The 20,934-nt window shown below is 44.0% G+C and overlaps 1 protein-coding gene across 2 annotated transcripts in view; it reads right to left on the minus strand.

Moving 5' to 3' along the window:
- Positions 1-18,820, minus strand: part of LOC105496181 (transmembrane 9 superfamily member 4) — a 56,327-nt gene extending 37,507 nt beyond the window's left edge. Inside the window, exon 1 of one of the 2 annotated variants that reach the window (XM_011766332.2) lies at positions 18,649-18,820. In XM_011766332.2, the coding sequence (XP_011764634.1) occupies positions 18,649-18,663 (15 nt within the window). In that variant the 5' untranslated portion in view covers positions 18,664-18,820. Of the gene's footprint in view, positions 1-18,364; positions 18,384-18,648 lie in introns of those variants that run through there. The other variant, XM_071079520.1, reaches the window with a different exon arrangement.
- Between the last annotated feature and the right edge of the window lie 2,114 nt (positions 18,821-20,934).

The raw sequence follows: 20,934 nt of genomic DNA on the forward strand, positions 1-20,934 counted from the left end.
TCCCACAGTGCTGAGATATAAGTGTGAGTCACTGCACCTGGCCGATACATTTCTTGAGTAGGAATGTTCAAGCTTTAGATTTACATAGTAAAAGCAGGAGCTAGAACATTGTGTGGCAGGATTCCTTTTTGTTATCTTTGGAAAAATATTTAGGAGGCAAAATGTCTTAGTGATGAGCTTTTTTCCTTTTTTGTGCATCTATATTTTCTAATTTTCTTAGAGGATTATATAGTATTTATGCCACTTAAATAATAAATGAGGCAAAAGAAAACATCACCGTTCTGAACACTGAGGTGAGAGTAATCCTAGCTTGGCACAGAGGAACATCCACCCACCGGCCCCAGTGTCTCTCCAGCAGCACCTCCCACCTTTTCTTTCTAAGCCTGCAGGGAGATCTAGGACTTGGGACACTGTATAAATGTGTACACACACACACACACACACACACACAATGGAATACTCTTCAGTCATAAAAAAGAATAAAATCATGTCTTTTGCAGCAACATGGATGAAACTGGAGACCATTATCTTATGTGAAACAACTCAGAAACAATGTCAAATACTGCATGTCCTTGCTTGCAAGTGGGAGCTAAATAATGTGTACACAGGGACATACAGTGTGGAATAATAGACACTGGAGGCTCTGAAGGGTAGAGGTGGTGAGGGATGAGAAATTACTTACTGGATACAATGTACATTATTCAGGGGATGGTTACACTAAAAGCCCAGACTTCCCCACTACCCAATCTACCCACGTAACAAAGCTGCATGCACTTGGTACACCCTAAATTTTATTTTAAAAGAGAAAAGAAATGCAGAATCTCGGGCCCTACCCTAGAACTAGTGAATCAGAACCTGCATTTCAGCAAGTTCCCTGAGTTAAAGTTTAAGCAGCACTGTTCTAGGTAAGCCTAAAGTGCAGTCAGGGTCAAAAACCACTGCTTAGGTAGAAGGGTCTATCCCAGATAATACAAACCTCTCAGAAGGGATGTAGTGGTCTGTATTTCTCTTTGACTAGATTTAAAACTGCATCTTGATAACCAATACTGTGATGGCTGTCACTTGCTAGGGAAAGCACTGAACCTGGGGTCTCAAAATAAGGCCAGGGAGTTATACCCTCCCCTCAGTTGTGCAGCACTGGGCAATCAACTTCAACTTTGCTGGGCTGTGTCCTCATTTACTAGGATGGATTCATGTGGTAGAAGTGGAGCTCAAAAAAGAACATGGATTTGAAAACATTTAATAACCAGTAAGCCACAACCCTTATATGTAAGTATGATTATCATTATTTCTTGCTCATCAATAACCTGTGCTCTGAATGTCTCCTCCTAAGAAGCTGGACACCAGACCTTTTTGTCTCATCTGATATGTGATTTGAAACCAGTGCAGGGGATCACAGTCTCCTCTGGTTATCAAGCCAATTAAGTCTAAGGAGTTACCGCAGTTCTACCTTCTTTTGAAACAGAATCCTCCAGATTTAGTTGAGCGACACCACCCTAGGGAACTCAAGGGCTCTCTGAGAAGCTCAGGTTGCAGAGCAATGAAAAGCAAATCCTGAAAGACTTTAATACACTTTTGTTCCAGTCTCAAACCAATGGAGCAAGTACACACATAAAAAACAAAAACAAAAAGACACAGCAAGAATGCCCTAACAGGAAAACACCACCAAAAAACAACCAGAAGGCAGAGTCACTGAGCACCTTCTAAGTATAAGGCACGGTGATAGACCTGCTTCCTTCTTTCCACTTACCGCTTACCAAATCCCTGCGCCCTGCTAGGCACTGACAAACATTGATTTGTGGTATCCTCACAACTACAGGTACCTGGAGATTTTGGTCACCATTTTGCAGACGGTGTTAATCTGAGACCCAGAGACCCAGAGGTTAAGTAACTTGCCCAAGGTCACCCAGCCAGAATGTGGAAGAACAAGGATGCTCTTTTCAGGCAGGTGAATTGCATTACAAATGAGGACACTGGAAGATGATGTTCATAACAACGGCAGCTAACATTTATTGGATGCTGATTATCTGCTAAGCACAGTTCTAGGTTCTTTCCATGGACTAATTCAATGAAAACAATCCTATGAGGTGGGGACTCTTGTTCCCATTTCACAGATGAGGAAACAGAGTCAGACGGGCTCTCAGGATTAGCATTGAACAGTATTAGGATTAAACAGGATTTAGTCTGGTTGAGCCCAAAGCCCATGTTCAAACCACTACAGAAATTAGTTCACAGGCCAGGTGTGGTGGCTCACGCCTACAATCCAAGCACTTTGGGAGGCCAAGGCGGACAGATCAGGAGGTCAGGAGTTCGAGATCAGGAGGTCAGGAGTCCTGAGGTCAGGAGTTCGAGACCAGCCTGGCTAACATGGTGAAACCCCGTCTCTACTAAAAACACAAACATTAGCTGAGTGTGGTAGCAGGCGCCTGTAATTCCAGCCACTCAGGAGGCTGAGGCAGGAGAATCGCTTGAACCCGGGAGGCGGAGGTTGCAGTGAGCCGAGATCGCACCATTACACTCTAGCCTGGGGGACAAGAGCAAGACTTTGTCTTAAAAAAAATAAGAAAAAATAAATTAGTTTAACTACTTATTGAGCACCTACTGTGTCAGGCACTGTGCCAGCCTCACAGCATACATGCCCACAAGGAGCTTTCAGGCAGGTCAGGGGACACAGATGAGCCATCAGCCAATCACAACACTAGGTCCCAGATGCTCTCAGTAGGTTAAGAGGCTAAGAGCAATATGTTGGGAATACATGGGAGCAGCAATATACCCAGACTTGGGGCAGGGAAGGAGTGCAAACCTAAGAACTCAAGTCTACCCTGAAACCTGAAGGGAGGGGAGAGGAAAGAGAGAAGGGTTCCAGAAAGAGCACAACACAGACGCAAGGGCCTGGCGGCAACTCTGACTTTTTGGCAGGTAATCTATAGGCTGGTGCTTCTTAAAGTTTAACGTGCATTTAAATAACTTTGTGACCTTGTTAAAATGCAGATTCTGATTCAGAAGGGCTGGTTAGGGCCTGAGACTCTGCATTTCTCACAAGCTACTAGGTGATGACGACGCTTTCGGTTCACGGACTATCCTATGAGCAGCAATGTTGGGCTTTGTTCTCAGCACAGTGAGGAGACTCAGGAATTTTAAGCAGAAAAGGAATAAATCATATCTGCAGTTTGAAAGGTTACTCCGGCTAGTGTGTGTGTGTGTGTGTGTGTGTGTGTGTGTGTGTGTGTGTGTGTGAAAGGGGGGCTGTGTGCAGCACATTTCTGCTCTGGAGACGTAGTAATATCCAGTCCTGGATTTGACATTTAATAAGGATAAATGAAATAATCTAGCCCAGTGCGGTGGCTCATGCCTATAATCCCAGCACTCTGGGAGGCAGAGGTGGCTGGATTGCTTGAGCCCAGGAGTTTGAGACCAGCTTTGGCAACATGCTGAAACCCCATCTCTACCCAAAATACAAAAAGTTAGCTGGACGTGGTGGCATGTGCCTGTAGCCCCAGCTACTGGGGAGGCTGAGGTGGAAAGGATCACCTGAGTCAGTAAGCCATGATCACACCCCTGCACTCCAGCCTGGGTGACAGAGCAAGACTGTGTCTCAAAAAAAAAAAAAAAAAAAAAAAGGAAAAGAAAAGAAAAAAGAGAAATCACTTATAAATTCTTGGTCAAATGTGAAGAGAAGCAGCAGCCAGGTACAGAAGTGGAATGACATGGCATGCAGTGGTAAAACTTGAGCATGTACGGAAATTACCAGGAGGGCTTACTAAAACACCTGGGTGTGGGGCAGGGCCTGAGAATGTGCACTTCTAGCAAGTTCCCAGAAGATGCTGCTGCTCTTGAAATCACACTTTGAAAACCACTGGTGTACTGGAAAAAGCACAGGCTTTGAGGACCATACAGACATGAATTCAAATCCCAAACCTACCACTTTCTAGCTGTGTGACTTTGGGTAAATTTTTATCACTCTTTTGAGTCTTGGGTTCTTATCTGTAAACGAGAAAAATACTACTAACGTTATGGTAGGGTGATGGTGGTAAAGATTAAATAAAGTTCATAGAGCACTTGGCACATAGTAGGTGCTTCATAAGGCAGGGTGGCCTTGTTTTGGGTTGTACAAGAAAGCAGAACCAAGGAGGACACTGCAAGGGAGATGCAGCGGGCCCACTCTAAGGGCTCTTCTAACAGGAGAGCTATGCAACCATCACTGTGAGCTGAGTGACTGTGGGAGGAGATGGCAGAGGAGGTCTCTGCCCTGATGAACAGGGTGAATCAGAGGTCTCACGACCTCCCTTGAAGCACAAGAAGTTAACAATTCCCTTGAGAATATTCGACACTGTATCAACCAAAGTAACCTAAAAGTAAAACAAAACAAGGCAAAGTTCCATTCCAAGTTGGGTTTGATGGGGTTAAAAAGACAGTTTTTAGGGCTGGGTGTTGTGGCTCACACCTGTAATCCCAGCACTTTGAGAGGCCAAGGAGGGTGGATCACCTGAGGTCAGGAGTTTGAGATCAGCCTGACCAAGATGGTGAAATCCTGTCTCTACTAAATATACAAAAATTAGCCAGGCATGGTGGCACACGCCTGTAATCCTAACTACTTGGGAGGCTGAGGCAGGAGAATTGCTTGAACCTGGGAGGTGGAGGTTGCAGTGAGCTGAGATCGTGCCACTGCACTCCAGTCTGGGCAATGGAGTGAGACTTCATCTCAAAAAAAAAAAAAAAAAAAAAAAAGAGTTTTTAAAAAAACTTCAGAGGTCATATAATCCAGGAGGTCAGAGAGGGAAAGTAACACACCCATGGTCACACAGCAAGTTATCTGCAAAGTGACATAAGTCCAGCTCCCCCCAAACTAGCACAGCCAAGTGAAGAGAGGTCTGTCATCAGGCTGGGAGCCATGCTTAGGGATAGTTTGAGGTCACGATTAGAGGTGTTCAAGAAGAACTGTATTGCCACAGATGAACTGCTTATTCTTCTCCTTTGAGCATCCCTCTCCAATTTTTTCCTCTGATTGTTCGTCTCCCTTGTCTCTCCCCCAATTCAGTGCCTTTCTTTTAACAAACCATTGCGATAAATTTGGTATTTGTCCTTTACTTTGGAGTGATTTTGAAAAGAGGAATAGTTTTTTTGAAAAGGCAGACTAGTTTTACTAAACATTAAAATGTAGAGCTACCCAGGCCAGTCATGGTGGCTCACACCAGCAATCCCTGATTTGGCAGGAGAATCACTTGAGGACAGACGGGAGTTTGAGAACAGCCTGGACGAAGTAGTGAGACCCTGTCTCTACAAAATTATTTAAAAATTAGTTGGGTATGGTGAAGTGGGCTTGCAGACCTAGCTACTTGGGAGGCTGAGGCAGGAGGATCGCTTGAGTTCAGGAGTTTGAGGATGCAGTGAGCTATGATGGTGTCACTGCACTCTAGCGTAGATGACAGAGGGAGACCCTATCTCTTTAAAAAAAAAAATTGTATATATGAGAGAATGTGTGAGCTAAAGAGCTATCCAAAGTGTTTGATACTGGTGGAAAGAACATAAAGACTTACAAGTATAATTAAATAGAAGTACTAGAAGAAAATATGGATATGCTTTTAAATAATCTTTGTGGAAAGTTTCCAAAGAATAAAGCAAAATCCAGAAGGTATAAAGAAAAAGGATACATAAATGCATAAAGGAAGAAAATGAAAAAAATACACCAAAGAGAAAGAAAAAGACAGTTTAGGTAAAAACATTTAACATACTTGACCAAGAATTACTTTCTTCAATATACAAGGACACTCAGAAACCGATAAAGGACAAATAATCCAAAAGAAATATGAATGGGCAGTTAAAAAAAAAGCTCAAATGGCCAAACACAAAAAGATGCTCAGCATCATTCATAATTCAAAAGCTGTAGGTCAAAATAATGACATCTCATTTTTTTGCTTAACAGAGTTATAAAGCTTTAAAAAGTATGATTAGCCTAGATGTAGGTAAACTGGTACAGTCTTTAGGGAGGGTAATTTAGCGATACATACTTAAATAGAAGGTAGAACTGTTACTGAAGGACTGGCAACATAAGCTATTATGCAGGGGAAAAAAAAAAAAAAAGAGGCACAGCAGGTTTATGTAGTTTATGTATAGCCTTTTTTCACTTGTCTAAATAAATTTTTAAAAAACCATGTACCAAAGCCAGGCGAAGACATCACAAGAAAAGGAAAAGGAAACTACAGACAACTATCCTGTGTGTTCATGATGATGATGAACAGATGAAAAAATTCTTTTTTTTTTTTTTTTTTTGAGACGGTGTGTCGCTCTGTCGCCCAGGCTGGAGTGCAATGGCCGGATCTCAGCTCACTGCAAGCTCCGCCTCCCGGGTTTACGCCATTCTCCTGCCTCAGCCTCCCTAGTAGCTGGGACTACAGGCGCCCACCACCTCGCCCGGCTAGTTTTTTGTATTTTTTAGTAGAAACAGGGTTTCATCGTGTTAGCCAGGATGGTCTCGATCTCCTGACCTCGTGATCCTCCCGTCTCGGCCTCCCAAAGTTCTGGGATTACAAGCGTGAGCCACTACGCCTGGCCTTTTTTTTTTTTTTTTGAGACAGAGTCTCTCTCTGTCACCCAGGCTGGAGTGCAGTGGCACAATCTCGGCTCACTGCAAGCTCCGCCTCCCGGGTTCATGCCATTCTCCTGCCTCAGCCTCCCAAGTAGTTCGGACTACAGGCGCCCGCCACCACGCCCGGCTAATTTTTTTTGTATTTTTGGTAGAGACGGGGTTTCACCATGTTAGCCAGGATGGTTTCGATCTCCTGACCTCGTGATCCACCCACCTTGGCCTCCCAAAGTGCTGGGATTACAGGTGTGAGCCGCTGCACGGGGCCTGAAAAAATTCTTAACAAAACATTAGAAAATTGAATCTACGTTAATACATCACGACCAAATGGTGTTTATCCTATGTTGGCTTAATATTTGAAAATCAATTAATATAACACACCAGATAAACAGAATAAAGGACAAAAACCATATGATCATCATAATGGATGCAGAAAAAGCTGTTGACAAAATCCAACATATTCATCATTAAAACTCTTAACAAATTAGGACTAGAAGGGAACTTCCTCAATCAGATAAAGGGTAGCTATGAAAAATCCACAGCCAGTAGTGAAAAACTGAATTATTTCCCCTAAGATCAGGAACAAGGCAAGGATACTGACTCTTGTCATTTCCATTCAACACTATACTATAAGCCACTGCACTAAAGCAAATACATTAATAATTAAGGGCATCCCTGAAGAAGCATACGGGAAAAAATTAAAAGAAATAAGCAAAAAGTGCTTTTAGTTACGGATCACATGATTGTGTATCTAGAAAATCCTAAGGAATACACAAAACAACTACTAGAACTAATAAACAAGTTGAGCAAGATCAGACTACAAAAAATAAAAGCTCCACTTAGTATAAAAAGAATAAAATATTTAGGAATATATATTTTTAAAAGGACTTGTATATTGAAAATTCTGAAATTGCTGAGAAATGAACAAAGATAATTGGGGAGATATTCCATGTTCACGGACTAGAAGACTCAATATTGTCAGCATGTCAGTTCTCCCCAAATTTATCTACAGATTCACTGCAATCCTTATCAAAATTCCAGCAGGTTTTTCTGTAGAAACTGACAAGCTGATTCTAACATTTATATGGAAATACAAAGGATCCAGAACATCTAAAACAACTTTAAAAACATAATTGGAGGACTTATACTACATAATTTCTAAACATATTATAAAGCTACAATATCAAGACAGTGTGGCAAGAATATGCATAAAGATCAGTGGAACATAAAAGTCTAGAAATAAATCTTTACATTTATAGTAAATTGATTTTCAACAAAGTTGACAAGGCAAATTCAATAGAGAAACATAAGTCTTTTCAAAACATAGTGCTTGGACCACTGGGTAGCCATATGCACATGGAACCTTAGAACATACACACAAAAATTAAGTTAAAATGGATCACAGAACTAAACAAAAAAGCTAAAACTAAAAAACCTCTAGATGGAAAAATAAGAAATCATTGTGATCTTGGGTTAGGCAAAGATGTCTTAGATACAACACCAAAACCAGAATCCATTAAAAAAAATTAAATTAAATTTCATAAAAAACTAAAAACTTTTACACTTTCAAAGATACCACTAAGAAAATGAAAAGATGGGCCAGAGACTAGAGGAAAATTCTCTGCAAATCACGTATCTGATAAGGAACTTATATCCAGAATATACAAACAAGACTTAAAACTTAATAAGAAAATGACAATCCAATTTAAAAATGGACAAGAGATTTGTACAGAAATTCACCAAAGAAGATATATGAATGACTAATAACCATAAAAGATATGTAATATCATTTGTCAATAGGGAAATGCAAACCAAAATCACAGGGAGGTACCACCACACACCCTCGAGAATCTGCCTGCCTCGGCCTCCCAAAGTGCTGGGATTACAGGCATGAGCCACCACGCCCAGCCCTAATTTTTGTATTTTTAATAGAGACTGGGTATCACCATCTTGCCCAGGATGGTCTTGAACTCCTAGGCTCAAGCGATCCACCTGCCTCAGCTTGCAAAAGTGCTGAGATTACAAGCATGAGCCACCACATCTGGCCAAATAAACCTCTTTTCTTTATAAATTACTCAGCCTCGGGTATTCCTTTATGAGCAACACAGTCTCCCAAAGTGCTGGGATTACAGGTGTGAGCCACTGCGCCTGATCTATTTTATAGCTTTTTAAAGATTGACAAATAAAAATTGAGTATATTTATGGTAGGCACACAACATAATGTTTTGATACTTTTATAGCTTTTTAATACATTTTTCCACGTACATGGATCACTCTTACTCAAAATAAATACATTTACGGGCACAGTAGCTCACGACTGTAATCTCAGCACTTTGTGAGGCCGAGGCAGGTGGATCGCTTCAGCCCAGGAGTTTGAGACCAGCCTGAGCAAAACCTCGTCTTACAAAGAATACAAAAAATTAATGAGGAATGGTGGTGTTTGCCTGTAGTCACAGCTACTCCGGAGGCAGAGGTGGGAGGATCACTTGAGCCTGGGAGGTGGACGTTGCAGTGAGCAGAAATCACACCACTGCCTTCCAGTTTGAGCAAGAGTGTGACCTTGTCTCAAAAAAAATAAATAAATAAAATGAAATAAATACATTTAGGCTGAGCATAGTAGCTAACGTCTGTAATTATGTGGGAGGATTACCTGAGCCTAGGAGTCCGACGGCTGCAGTTAGAGTGAGCTATGATTCCACCACTGCATTCCAACTTGGGTGACAGGGTGAGACCCTGTCTCTAAAAAACTTAAAAAATTAAAAATAAAGACAAATATTCATTTATATTTTAAGAAGCGAAGGCAATGGGTTGCCTCTGAAAATACCTGGATGAGTTCCACAGAAGATGTGCAGAAAGTGGGCTGCAGGGGGGGTTCTGGCACCAGGTTTGTGGGTAAGCAGACAGCTTAGCAATTTTTAATCTTGGGGAGGGTGTCACAAATCCCTCTGAGAAACTTACCAAAGCTACAGATACTGCTCTCGGAAAAAATATTCCAATACACAGAGAATCAAGGACTAGAAGTTCATCGGTCTCTGGTAAAAACCCCTGGATACTGTTCCAACTTTTTGTGATTCTATGACTTCATCACCTTCTATACTCCTGATAGCCTGATAAGAGGATGTTTGGCCTGCTGTTCTTTTCTGCAAGGAAGTAGCAAAGTACCTGCTTCTTAGGAAATTCCTTTAAATCTTCTTTTAATTTTTTTTTTTTTTTTTTTTTGAGACGGAGTGTCACTCTGTCGCCCAGGCTGGAGTGCAGTGGCCGGATCTCAGCTCACTGCAAGCTCTGCCTCCCAGGTTTACGCCATTCTCCTGCCTCAGTCTCCTGAGTAGCTGGGACTACAGGTGCCTGCCACCTCGCCCGGCTAGTTTTTTGTATTTTTTAGTAGAGACGGGGTTTCACCATGTTAGCCACGATGGTCTCGATCTCCTGACCTCGTGATCCGCCGGTCTTGGCCTCCCAAAGTGCCGGGATTACAGGCTTGAGCCAACGCGCCCGGCCTTAATTTTTAATTGATCGCCTCATTAACTCCCATGTGAGGTTCAGTCTGAAAAGTCAATTAAATATTTAGTAAATCATCTTCTGCGTGTTCAGAGCCATGCGAGGAGTCCTAAGAGATGTGAACCAGCCCATTCAACGTCATTTTGCTTTTGCTACTTGGTTTGCAAGTCATGAGACCGCAAAGGCAGCATATCAAGCAATAAGGTGATGGCAATCTAGAAGCCTTTTGTGCTGTAATCTAACACGCCATCACTGGCAAAGATACAGGTGACCTGGAATGTTATAAAGCTCAAGAGAACCAAGAATCAAGGTCTTTCCCTCCCCATCTGTTTTATTCTTGGGGGTGGGGTGGGTTGGGCACTCAGAAATATCTCCCCCAAATAGCTGTCTAATGAAGGGCTGCTAGGACTCAAAAGTACCCCAAACTACTCCAAATTCACCCCACCCAGTTTGAAAGGTGTGAACAACTAACATTTTCCAAAGAAAACAGGAAGTTTTTCTGAGAACTAAAAATTATTTCATTCACTCGCATTTCTCTGTGACCAGAAGTTAACCTTTTCTGGAGTCCTCTGCCTTGCAATCTCCTTTCCCATAAATAGCATCAACTAGCAGCAATACATCTGGTCAATCTGAACAGCCTTTTTGGTTCCTGTTCCACGCCTTTCCTACCGTAAAAGCAGCATTTTCCTTAAAAATAGACTAGATTCTTTTACTTTCTAAAAGACAGTCACTTTTTTTCTTTTTTGAGACAGAGTCTAACTCTGTTGCCCAGGCTGGAGTGCAGTGGTACGATCTTGGCTCACTGCAACTTCCACCTCCTGGGTTCAAGTGATTCTCCTACCTCAGCATCCTGAGTAGCTGGGATGACAGGTGCCTGCCACCAGACCCAGCAAATTTTTTGTATTTTTGTAGAGACGGGGTTTCGCCATGTTGGCCAGGCTGGTCTTGAGCTCCTGACCTCAAGTGACCCACCCCGCCCTCGGCATTTCCCAAAGTGCTGGAATTACAGGTGTGAGCCACTGTTCCTGGCGACAATCACCATTTTGAGACCATGTCAGTAACTGCTCCCTCAGATTAAGCAATTAAAAAAAAAAAAAAAAAAAAGACAGAAAAAGGAAAAAGAGAGAAAAAAAAAAAGAAAAAGAAAAAGGCTTTAGGCACAGTTTGCCAACAGTTAACTGAAGTCAATTACCCAGTCAGTTAAAGCGTACCAAAAATCCAACCACATGTGAATGAAGGCTAATGACAGCTAGAGACTACTTACTAAGCAGGCCCAGGGAACTAAAGAACTCACAAAGCAAGAAAAAAAACAAACCAACAAAAAACAAATTAGCCACAGGAAACTGAAAATGTAGCCTTTATTTCAGAGTCCACAGAAACAGAGTAGCTGTTGAACAGAGACACATGAAAGACTCAAAGCTGTAATTTGGGGGTAGGAAAAATGTACAGCAGGCTGCAGAAGTCCAGGTGAAACTAACAACCACCCTCACAAAGCAACAGGCAACCAGACTTCAACCTTGACGCCAGAAAGTGCAGAAATGTACTGCTCTCCTGTCTCTACCTTGGGTATTTATAAAAGAACTCTCAGCTAGCCCAAGCAGTAGGCTTAGATAGCTCACCTCAGGAAGACTTCAAACCTTGGAGTAAAATTACAGAGCATCCTCTTTGCGCTAGCACTTTCATCTCATAGTTCATTTAATCATCACAACAACCCCTTGAGAATATCATCCTTGTTTCAAAAATGAGAAGATTAAAAAGTTCTGGCCGGGCGCGGTGGCTCAAGCCTGTAATCCCAGCACTTTGGGAGGCCGAGACGGGCGGATCACGAGGTCAGGAGATCGAGACCATCCTGGCGAACACGGTGAAACCCCGTCTCTACTAAAAAATACAAAAAACTAGCCGGGCCAGGCGGCGGGCGCCTGTAGTCCCAGCTACTCGGGAGGCTGAGGCAGGAGAATGGCGTAAACCCGGGGGGCGGAGCTTGCAGTGAGCTGAGATCTGGCCACTGCACTCTAGCCCGGGTGACAGAGCCAGACTCCGTCTCAAAAAAAAAAAAAAAAAAAAAAAAAAAAAGTTCTGGAGACGGATGGTGCTAACAGCTGTATACGTGTGAATGTACTTAATGCCACTGAACTGCACACTTAAAAACGCTTAAAGTGGGCCACTCATGGTGGCTCATGCCTGTAATCCCAGCACTTTGGAAGGCTGAGGCAGGTGGATCACCCAAGGTCAGGAGTTCGAGACCAGCCTGGCCAACATGGTGAAACCCTCTCTCTACAAAAAATACAAAAATTAGCCAGGCGTGGTGGTGCATGCTTGTGATCCCAGCTACTTGGGAGGCTGAGGCAAGAGAATTGCTCAAACCCAGGAGACGGAGGTTGCAGTGAGCTGAGATCGCACCATTGCACTCCAGCCTGGGCAACAGAGTGAGCCTCTGTCTCAAAAAAAATAAAAATAAAAAAAGCTTAAAGTGGTAGATTTTGTTATTACCACAATAAAAAATTTTTAATATAAGGAAATTGAGGCTTAAAAGGGCAAACAGTTTTCCCAAAATCATATAACCAACCAGTCCAAAGTCACAAAAGTAATCACAGTGTCACAGCTGGGAGGCTAGCCCATATTCTCGGACCAAGCGTAAGACCAGGATTTCAAACCCTGGGAGGTCTGTCGGTTTAATGCATCAGGCATAGGTGAGAAACCATGTTAGGAAGGGAGAGAAGGAAGCAATGAAAAGGAATGAGATGGAACTGAGAAGTCCTGGGTGTCCCCATCCATGCCCCATTTGGGAAACTCTAGTGTCAGCAAACGGTTCAGGGATCAAAGCAGGCTTGGAGGTGGTAGATGGCTCCTATTATTCATCTGTGGCCAGATGGCTCTCCTCATCCTGGGTTCTTCCCACCTTCTTGCCAGTGCCCAGAGATCAAAACTCAACCTTCTCCAACATTCTGTGACCTGCTTCTTTAATGCCAAGATCAAAGAGAGACGTTTGTCCAAGTTGTAAAACAGAACCCAAGAGGCAACTTAATGTGATCCCAACCTCCTCTGTACTTCCTGAGGGGGGTTAAGGGCATTCCTTTAAAGGGACCCCTCGGAGAAACACATTTAACCAAGGCCCGATGTCAGCACCTCGTTTCCAAGGACACAGCAGCTCCTGCAGAACATGAGCCAGGTGGGGAAACCTGGCTGATAAGACAGACAGCACAACCAACACAACAGCTTGGAAAGATCACAGGGACCATCATCATGGAAAAAACAAGGTAAGTCTGATTTTATAGGCATATTAGCAAAACTCACCTTAAATGCAAGTATTCCAAACTACAAAATTTTCAACTTGGAATTTGGAAATCATCAAGTCCAAACCTTAATTCCACACATGTCATATGTGGAAAACAGACTAACAAAGCCAAAGTCATTTGCCCCAGGCCACACAATGCATCAATGGCAGCGCTGGGACCAAGCCCAGGCTGCTGGCTGCTGCTCCAGTGTTCCTTCTTCAGTCAGCTCATGTCCTCCTGTACACGGGGTCCACAGGAGACAGCCACTTCCTTTACACAAGACTGATGGCACAGCTCAGGCTCCCGGCCTTCTGTTCCAGGACTCTATGATCCAACCTGATTAGCACCACATTCCACCATTAAAAACAGCTTTAGCCTGGCACAGTGACTCACGCCTGTAATCCCAGCACTTTGGGAGGTCAAGACGGGAGGACTGCTTGAGGCCAGGAGAGTGCAAGGCTAGCCTGGGCAACATAGCAAGACCCCGTCTCTAGGAAAAATAAAATTAAAAAATTAGCTGGATGTGGTGCGTGCCTGTAGTCCCAGCTACTCAGGAGGCTAAGGCAGGATGATCGCCTGAGCCCAGGAGGTGGAGACTGCAGTGAACTATGATCGTGCCACTGCACTCCAGCCTGGATGACAGAGTGAGATCCTGTCTCAAATAATAATAAAAAACAAACAAAACCAGTTTCTGGGCCTTTGACTGGGGCTGGAGGGACTACTGGCATTGGCTCCATTAGCACAAAGGAATCTTGATGTCATTCATTCCATTCCTCTGTTTCTGGACTGGATCAAACCCAAGTAACCGCAAAACAGTGTGAACTGATGCAGCAATTACACCCCTATACGCCCAAGGAAACTGAACGTTATGTTCACACAAGAACTTACACCTGAGTGTTCACAGCAGCATTATACCTAACAGCCAAAGAGTGAAAACAATCCCAATGTCCATCAACTGATGAATGATAAACAAGCTGTGGTACATCCATACAAGGGAAGATTCAGCCATAAAAAGGGATGCGGCACTACTGATACATGATACAACATGAACAAACTTTGAAAACATTATGCTAAGAAGCCAGACACAAAAGATCACATATTATATAATTATCTTTGTATGAAATGTCCATAATAGGCAAATCCATAGGGACAGAAGGTAAATTAGTAGTTGCCTAGGGCTGTGGGGAGGGAAGAGTAGGGAGTGACTCTCTTTTGGGGGTGATGAAATGTTCTGAATTACACAATGGTGATAACCATCACATTTAGTGTATGCACAACCTATGAAAACACTAAAACCCACTAAATTATATACTTTAAAGGGGTGAATTTTATGGCATATGAATTATATCCATAAAAAAGATTATAATAAAAACCAAAACAGTATGAACAATGATGTGAGAGAAGTACAGAGTTTTATTCTCCAAACTGAAGTTTCTAGACTCCTGAGACATCTAGAAATGTACTCAATGGACATTTCCCAAGTTTCAGTGAAATAATATTCCCAAGAACCGTTTTCCATAAAGAGTGAGACATGAGCCCACCTCTCAGTTCAGACCTAGCTAGATTAACACTGTATCCTGTAACTTCACAGAGTAGTCGAAATCTAAGGATGGAAGAAGACAGGAAAATCAAAGAGAACTTCAGTTTATACCAGCTATCCTTCATGGAGGGAGAAGTCTTGCCCTGCAGGTTCAGGAAACACCCTCTATACTAACGTCGTTCTGGGAGACGGCAGCCCAACGCTTGGGGAAGAAGAGCCATTCACCAAGGAGAGAAATGGAAAGGCTCACATGCCACTGCACTTGCACCCACAACCCTAACTTTCAAAACAAAGGACAAACCAAAAACCCGGCTGTTCTCACGGCCACTGAATCCACTAGTTCAGTTCCTCTTTGGCTGTATGACTCACGTCAGTGACCCATACACTCCAAAGTAGATCTACCGCACCCCTCACCCCCCACCAATGGTTATGAAATGAGGGTGTGTATGAGGGAGTGGGGACTATTCTGACTTCCGTGTAATGAAGTGCTGACACAGATCAAACTCAGCCCTGTGACTCCACTTTGCCCCTTACTCACATACCCCCATAATAAATTTGCTTCCACACCTTTCACTATTGCACCAGATACGAAGTTTCTCCATATGCACCCTTTAAACTGGCCTCTGCGTGTCACTGCATACATTACATATTCAGTTTCTTTAAATCAGTTACTTTTTCAGTACAATACTCCCAGATGGCACAACAAATGCTAAATCACCGTACTTTCAGGGTTTTGTTGGTGGTGGTTTTTGTTTTGTTTTGTTTTTGCGAGACAGGGTCTCACTCTTGTCGCCCAGGCTGGAGTGCAGTGACACGATCTTGGCTCACTGTAGCCTCCACCTCCTGAGTTCAAGCGATTCTCGTGCCTCAGCCTCCCGAGTAGCTGGGATTACAGGTGCGTGCCACCACACCCGGCTAATTTTTGTATTTTTAGTAGACAGGGTTTCACCATGTCGGCCAGGCTGGTGTCGAACTCCTGGCCTCAAGTGATTCGCCCGCTTCAGCCTCCCAAAGTGCTGAGATCACAGGCGTGAGCCACTGCTCCCGGCCTGTTGTCGTTTCTTAAGACAGGGTCTCGCTCTGTTGCCAAAGCTGGAGTGCAGTGCTGTGATCAGGGCTCACTGTATACTTGGTACTGACCTCCCAGGTTCAAGTGATCCTCCCACCTCAGCCCCCGAAGTAGCTAGTACTACAGGTGCACACCACCAAGCCCAGCTAATTTTTTCCTTTTGTATTTTTTTTTTTGTAGAGATAGGGTTTTGCCATGTTGTCCAAGCCGGTCTCAAACTCCTGAGCTCAAGCGATCTCCCTGTTTTGGTCTCCCAGAATGCTGGGATTACAGGTTGAGTCACTGTGCTGGGCAAAATCTCCGTCCTTTCCACTGTGCTTAGACTAAAATCCAAACTCCTTTCCACAGCCTCTGTGCCAACTGAGAACAAGCTGGCTCCCTTCAAGTACTGTCCTCAAGGGGATGGGAAGGGGAAGCAGCCTAATACAACACTCTATTTCAAAATGCAATTGACCGTCAACAAAATGTAGACTGCAGTCCATCCCAATTCCAGGCATGCTTTTCAAAACAGTTGCTCTTGCTTCCCTCCAGTTTCATCTTGTATCATTCTCTCCTACCCCAACCCTCACCATGCTTGGCTCCTCCAGCCTTCTGTGTGTTCCTCAAAACCACCAAGCTCCCTCCCACCTCGGCCCCTTACACTTGCCATTTCCTTTGCTTGGAATATTCTTTGAATGGCTGGTTCCTTCTTGTTAATTATGTTTCAACTCAAGTCACCTCCTCTGAGACTTCTTTCTGGCCACTCAATCCAAAGTAGTTGTGTCATCTAGTCACCCCAATCACTATCACTTCATTTTGCTGTCCTCACGGCATTTACTGGTGACATTATTTTGTTTATGTATTTACTTGTTCACTGCCTGTCTCCTCAAACTAGAAAGGCTCCACAAGTGTAGGGACCTTGACCCTCTAATTCACAGCTACACCCCTAGTTCATGGAACAGAATCGGTACTCAAATACTTGTTGACTAAATAGATGTGTACCACATATATGTATGGCTAACTTATAACCTCTTAAAAATCTCTGACCAAGGCAGGGATTTCCCAGTGCAGTGCTGTAAATACCACTTTATTCACTTTATTCAATGTTTTCCTTATAGCAAGAGAGGGTGTGATTTCCTGTTAAGTTCTTACACCATCTTTGTTCTGAATGTGCACCAGAATATATATACATACATATATATATATACAAGTTTCAATATACTACTTTGAGGATTTGCTCCATTCATGGTTCAGCCTGAAGTCTGAAACCACAGAAACCAGGTAAGGTCATGGAATCTTTTTACCTGACCTCTGAAGTTCTAAATAAGGAATCCCTCATTAAACAAAAGATAAGTTCTCAGTCAGCTAAGAGAAGGAGGGAAAACTGCTACTAGTCAATAATATATACCTGTTTGGAGAAAACCAACACCAAATTATTTAAGCCAGAATCTTCCTTTGCTAAAATCAAATGTCATTTCCTTTTCTCTGAGCCTTCCTTGTCATTCACTCCCAGGATGAAATTATCTGCTGACGAAGCAGTAAGCAGGAAGATCCAGCAAATCATTCTGAACTAAGTGACTTCAATTTTAGTTTTGGTCTCTTGACGATCAGAATTTGAACTAAACTTTTGGAAGAAGGGCCAGTCCTTCAAAGATTTACTTCCAGGGTTCTGCATCAGGAGCCCGCAAGCTCTGACCCAACTTCCAAGCATGGCTCTTTTACCTCCACCCTCATCCACACAGACTTCATCCCAACATATAGCTTCATCATAATGAGCCTTCATCCCTAACGAGCTGTGTGGCCATGTTAGGGAAGGGGAAGGACAGCAGTGAGGTGGTGCTATTAGTGTTTTTCAAAACGTAGTTCGCAGACCACCTCCACCATAATCACTGGAGTGCTTATAAAAGGGCAGATTCCTGGGCATCACCTGGCCCTATGGAATTAGAATCTTTGGGAGTGGGGCTGCTCAGGAAACTGCATTTTTAGCACGCCTCCTCCTGCACACCCCGAGATTCTTTCGCACAGTAAAGTTTGAGAACCAACAGGGTAAAAGGTCCCTAGAAGAGGGGCAGGGAGTTGACTGAGAGAAGACAGGAGGCGCAGGGAAGCGTCTAGGGATGAAAGATGGGGGTGGGGTAAGTGAGGGCAAGCTCTGGGGTAGCGGCAGTCAAGAGGAGTGCGGGATGGGGACAGCTATGAGTGTAAGTGAGGACAGGGCTCTGCAAAGGATCTGAGGCAGCGCTTGGGCTGGGAGGGTGGTCAGAGGGGAGGTCACATCCGCGGACTGGTTAGGATGGTGGGGAGGCGGGGAGAGCAGGGTCTGGACGTGACGGGGAGGAGCAAGGATGAGAATAACGGGGGCGAGGGTCTTCAGAGGGGTCAGGACTGGGAGGTGAAAACTGGAAAATGGGGCTCACAGTGGGCGGAGACCAAAAGTAGAATGGGAACCGGCGAAGGTAGGAGCCAAGATCTCTCTCCAAAACGGCGCCTCCCCCAAAACTTGAGGCCTTGACAAGCCTGAGTGCAGGGGCAGGACCGGGGAGGTGGATCTCGGGGGAGACCAGCCCAGTCAGAGGCAGCCCTCAGGCCTGAGTCAGGGGTCCCGGAGGTGGCTCAGGGTCAGGCATGGGGTGCTGGAAGATCCTGGGATACCCCGGAGGGCCCCGCTCCAGCTCCCGCTCCCGGAGTCTCCTTCACTCACCATCGCCGTCGCCATCTTGGATCCACGTGTCGCCGTAATGACGTCAGCGGAAGTAGTGCTCCCAGGTTACGGAGTTTAACTCCGCAAGGTGGTCGCCTAGCTTCAACCGCTCCTGTAGCAGCGGTCAGCAGAGGGTAAAAGGAGTCTTAGCTCCTGCTCCACAGTCTGGTCTGGGAAAGTAAGGTCACTGATTAGTTGAAGAGAGAGAACGGTGTAACTATGGAAGCCATATTAGCTTCTGGCAGAAACTGAGCCTCCCCTATCCCCGCTGCATTGTGGGTAATGGGGGTGTGTGAAAATGCGCTCGTGGTCTCAGCGCCATCTTTACTACTGGCAGGAAGACCCATTGCCAGGGCTACCTGAGACCTTGATTTGAGGGAGAGGGTGGGCACTCGGGCTCCAAGGGCAGTCCGACTCCAAGAACAATTTGTAATTATATATTTAATTATTTGTTTGACTGTCCTATATCCTCTTTAGTAGACTGTAATCCCTATGAGGACAGACCCTGTTTTTTGTTTGTTTTTTATTTTAACCTTGCTCTGCCTCATTCCCATCTGTAAAATGGGAAGGGGGTTCATCATAGGCTTGTGATGAGGATTCAGTGACACAATATTAAATAGGATGTATTCAATAAATAATTGTCAGTATATGTTTATTATACTCCTTTGGGCTTGTGGTAGGTGCCCAATACATTATTTTTTAAGTGAAAGAGTGAAAACCAGCATATTCAGTGGAGGGAGATATCTCTGAACGTGGACGTCACGCACCAGCTTAGTATGTAACTCCAGATAAGTCACGCAATCTTCCTAAGACTCAGTTTCCAAATCTGTAAAAAAGAGACTCAAAGAATCATGGTATTAAGGTTAGGAAAGAACTCAAAGTTCATTTGGCCCATGGATATCACTTTAAACTGAATACAGTGCCATCTTAGACTATTTTAAAAAGCTATTAAAAGAATAGTAATGTTAATAATAATCATCAGCACTTGCTGAGCATTTGGTGTGTGCTGCAGCACTTGGCATTGTGCTAAAACAGTTCATAAGACCCTTTTTATCTAATTCTAGGGGGCAAGGGACAGTTGAACTCTGATCCCCACCTATGGGCACCACTGTGGTGGATTCTCTGCAGATAGCTGCCATCTGGTTCTGTCCATCCTTGCATGATGAGCATACGGTTTCCCTCCTCAAGAGATAGACTCTGTTTTACATCATGTTGAATCTGGCTGGTCATGTTGGTTGCTTTGACTAATAGGATGTGCTACAAGTGATTCTGCCAGTACTGAGCCTAGGCCTTAAGAGGATTGAAAACGCCTGATTCTACCATCTTAGTTATAAAGAAGTGTAGCTACTCTGCTGAAAAGGCACCTGGAGAGAGGGAGGCCCAGCCAACTCCTCAAGACATCCCAGAAACTCCAGCTGAGCACTGTAATAAGTAGTTGAAGTCATCTTGGACATTCCAGCCTCCACTGAGCTGCTAGCTGAATGCAGCTACATGAATAACCTCATGAACCCCATGTGGACCAAAAGAACTGCCCAGCTGAGCCCAGCTGTTTTAGAGTGGAGTGGTTTATTATAGATCATTTCAGGAATAGATCATTGAAACACACACCCATTAACTCTTGTGACCGGCACAACCATTCCAAAGATTGGAAGATTGGCTATTAACCCCAAGGAGGAGGAAGCTTGAGAGACTAGGAGGAATTTGCTGCAGTCTCATATGTTCCAAACTTGGAACCAGTTTTTCTAGAGCTTCGATCCTGAGTGTTTCCCACCATTTCTAGCTGCCTGAAGAAGGATAACTGATAAGGAGCAAAGCTCCATAAATGGCTTATTATTTTTTAGTATTTCCATTTTTTTCTTCTCATGCTTTGTATTTTCCCCTAAAGGGCTTTCACATCCCAATCTCTTTTAGTGACATAAGCCAGAATCCTAGAACTAGACTGCCTGGGTTCAGAGCCCATCTCTACCACTCATTAGCTCCATAACATGGGCAAGTTTCTCTTTTTCTTTCCAAAAAAATATTTTTTTTGAGATGGAGTCTCACTCTGTTGCCCAGGCTGGAGTGCAGTGGCATGATCTCGGCTCACTGCAACCTCTGACTCCCGGATTCAAACAATTATCTTGCTTCAGCCTCCTGAGTAGCTGGGATTACAGGTGCATGCCACCAAGCCCAGCTGAGTTTTTGTATTTTCAGTAGAGATGGGGTTTCGCTGTGTTGGCCAGGTTGGTCTAGAACTCCTGACCTCAAGTGATCTGCCTGCCTTGGCCTCCCAAAGGGCTGGGATTA

This window comes from Macaca nemestrina, chromosome 15 (assembly GCF_043159975.1).
Source record: "Macaca nemestrina isolate mMacNem1 chromosome 15, mMacNem.hap1, whole genome shotgun sequence".
NCBI lineage: Eukaryota > Metazoa > Chordata > Mammalia > Primates > Cercopithecidae > Macaca > Macaca nemestrina.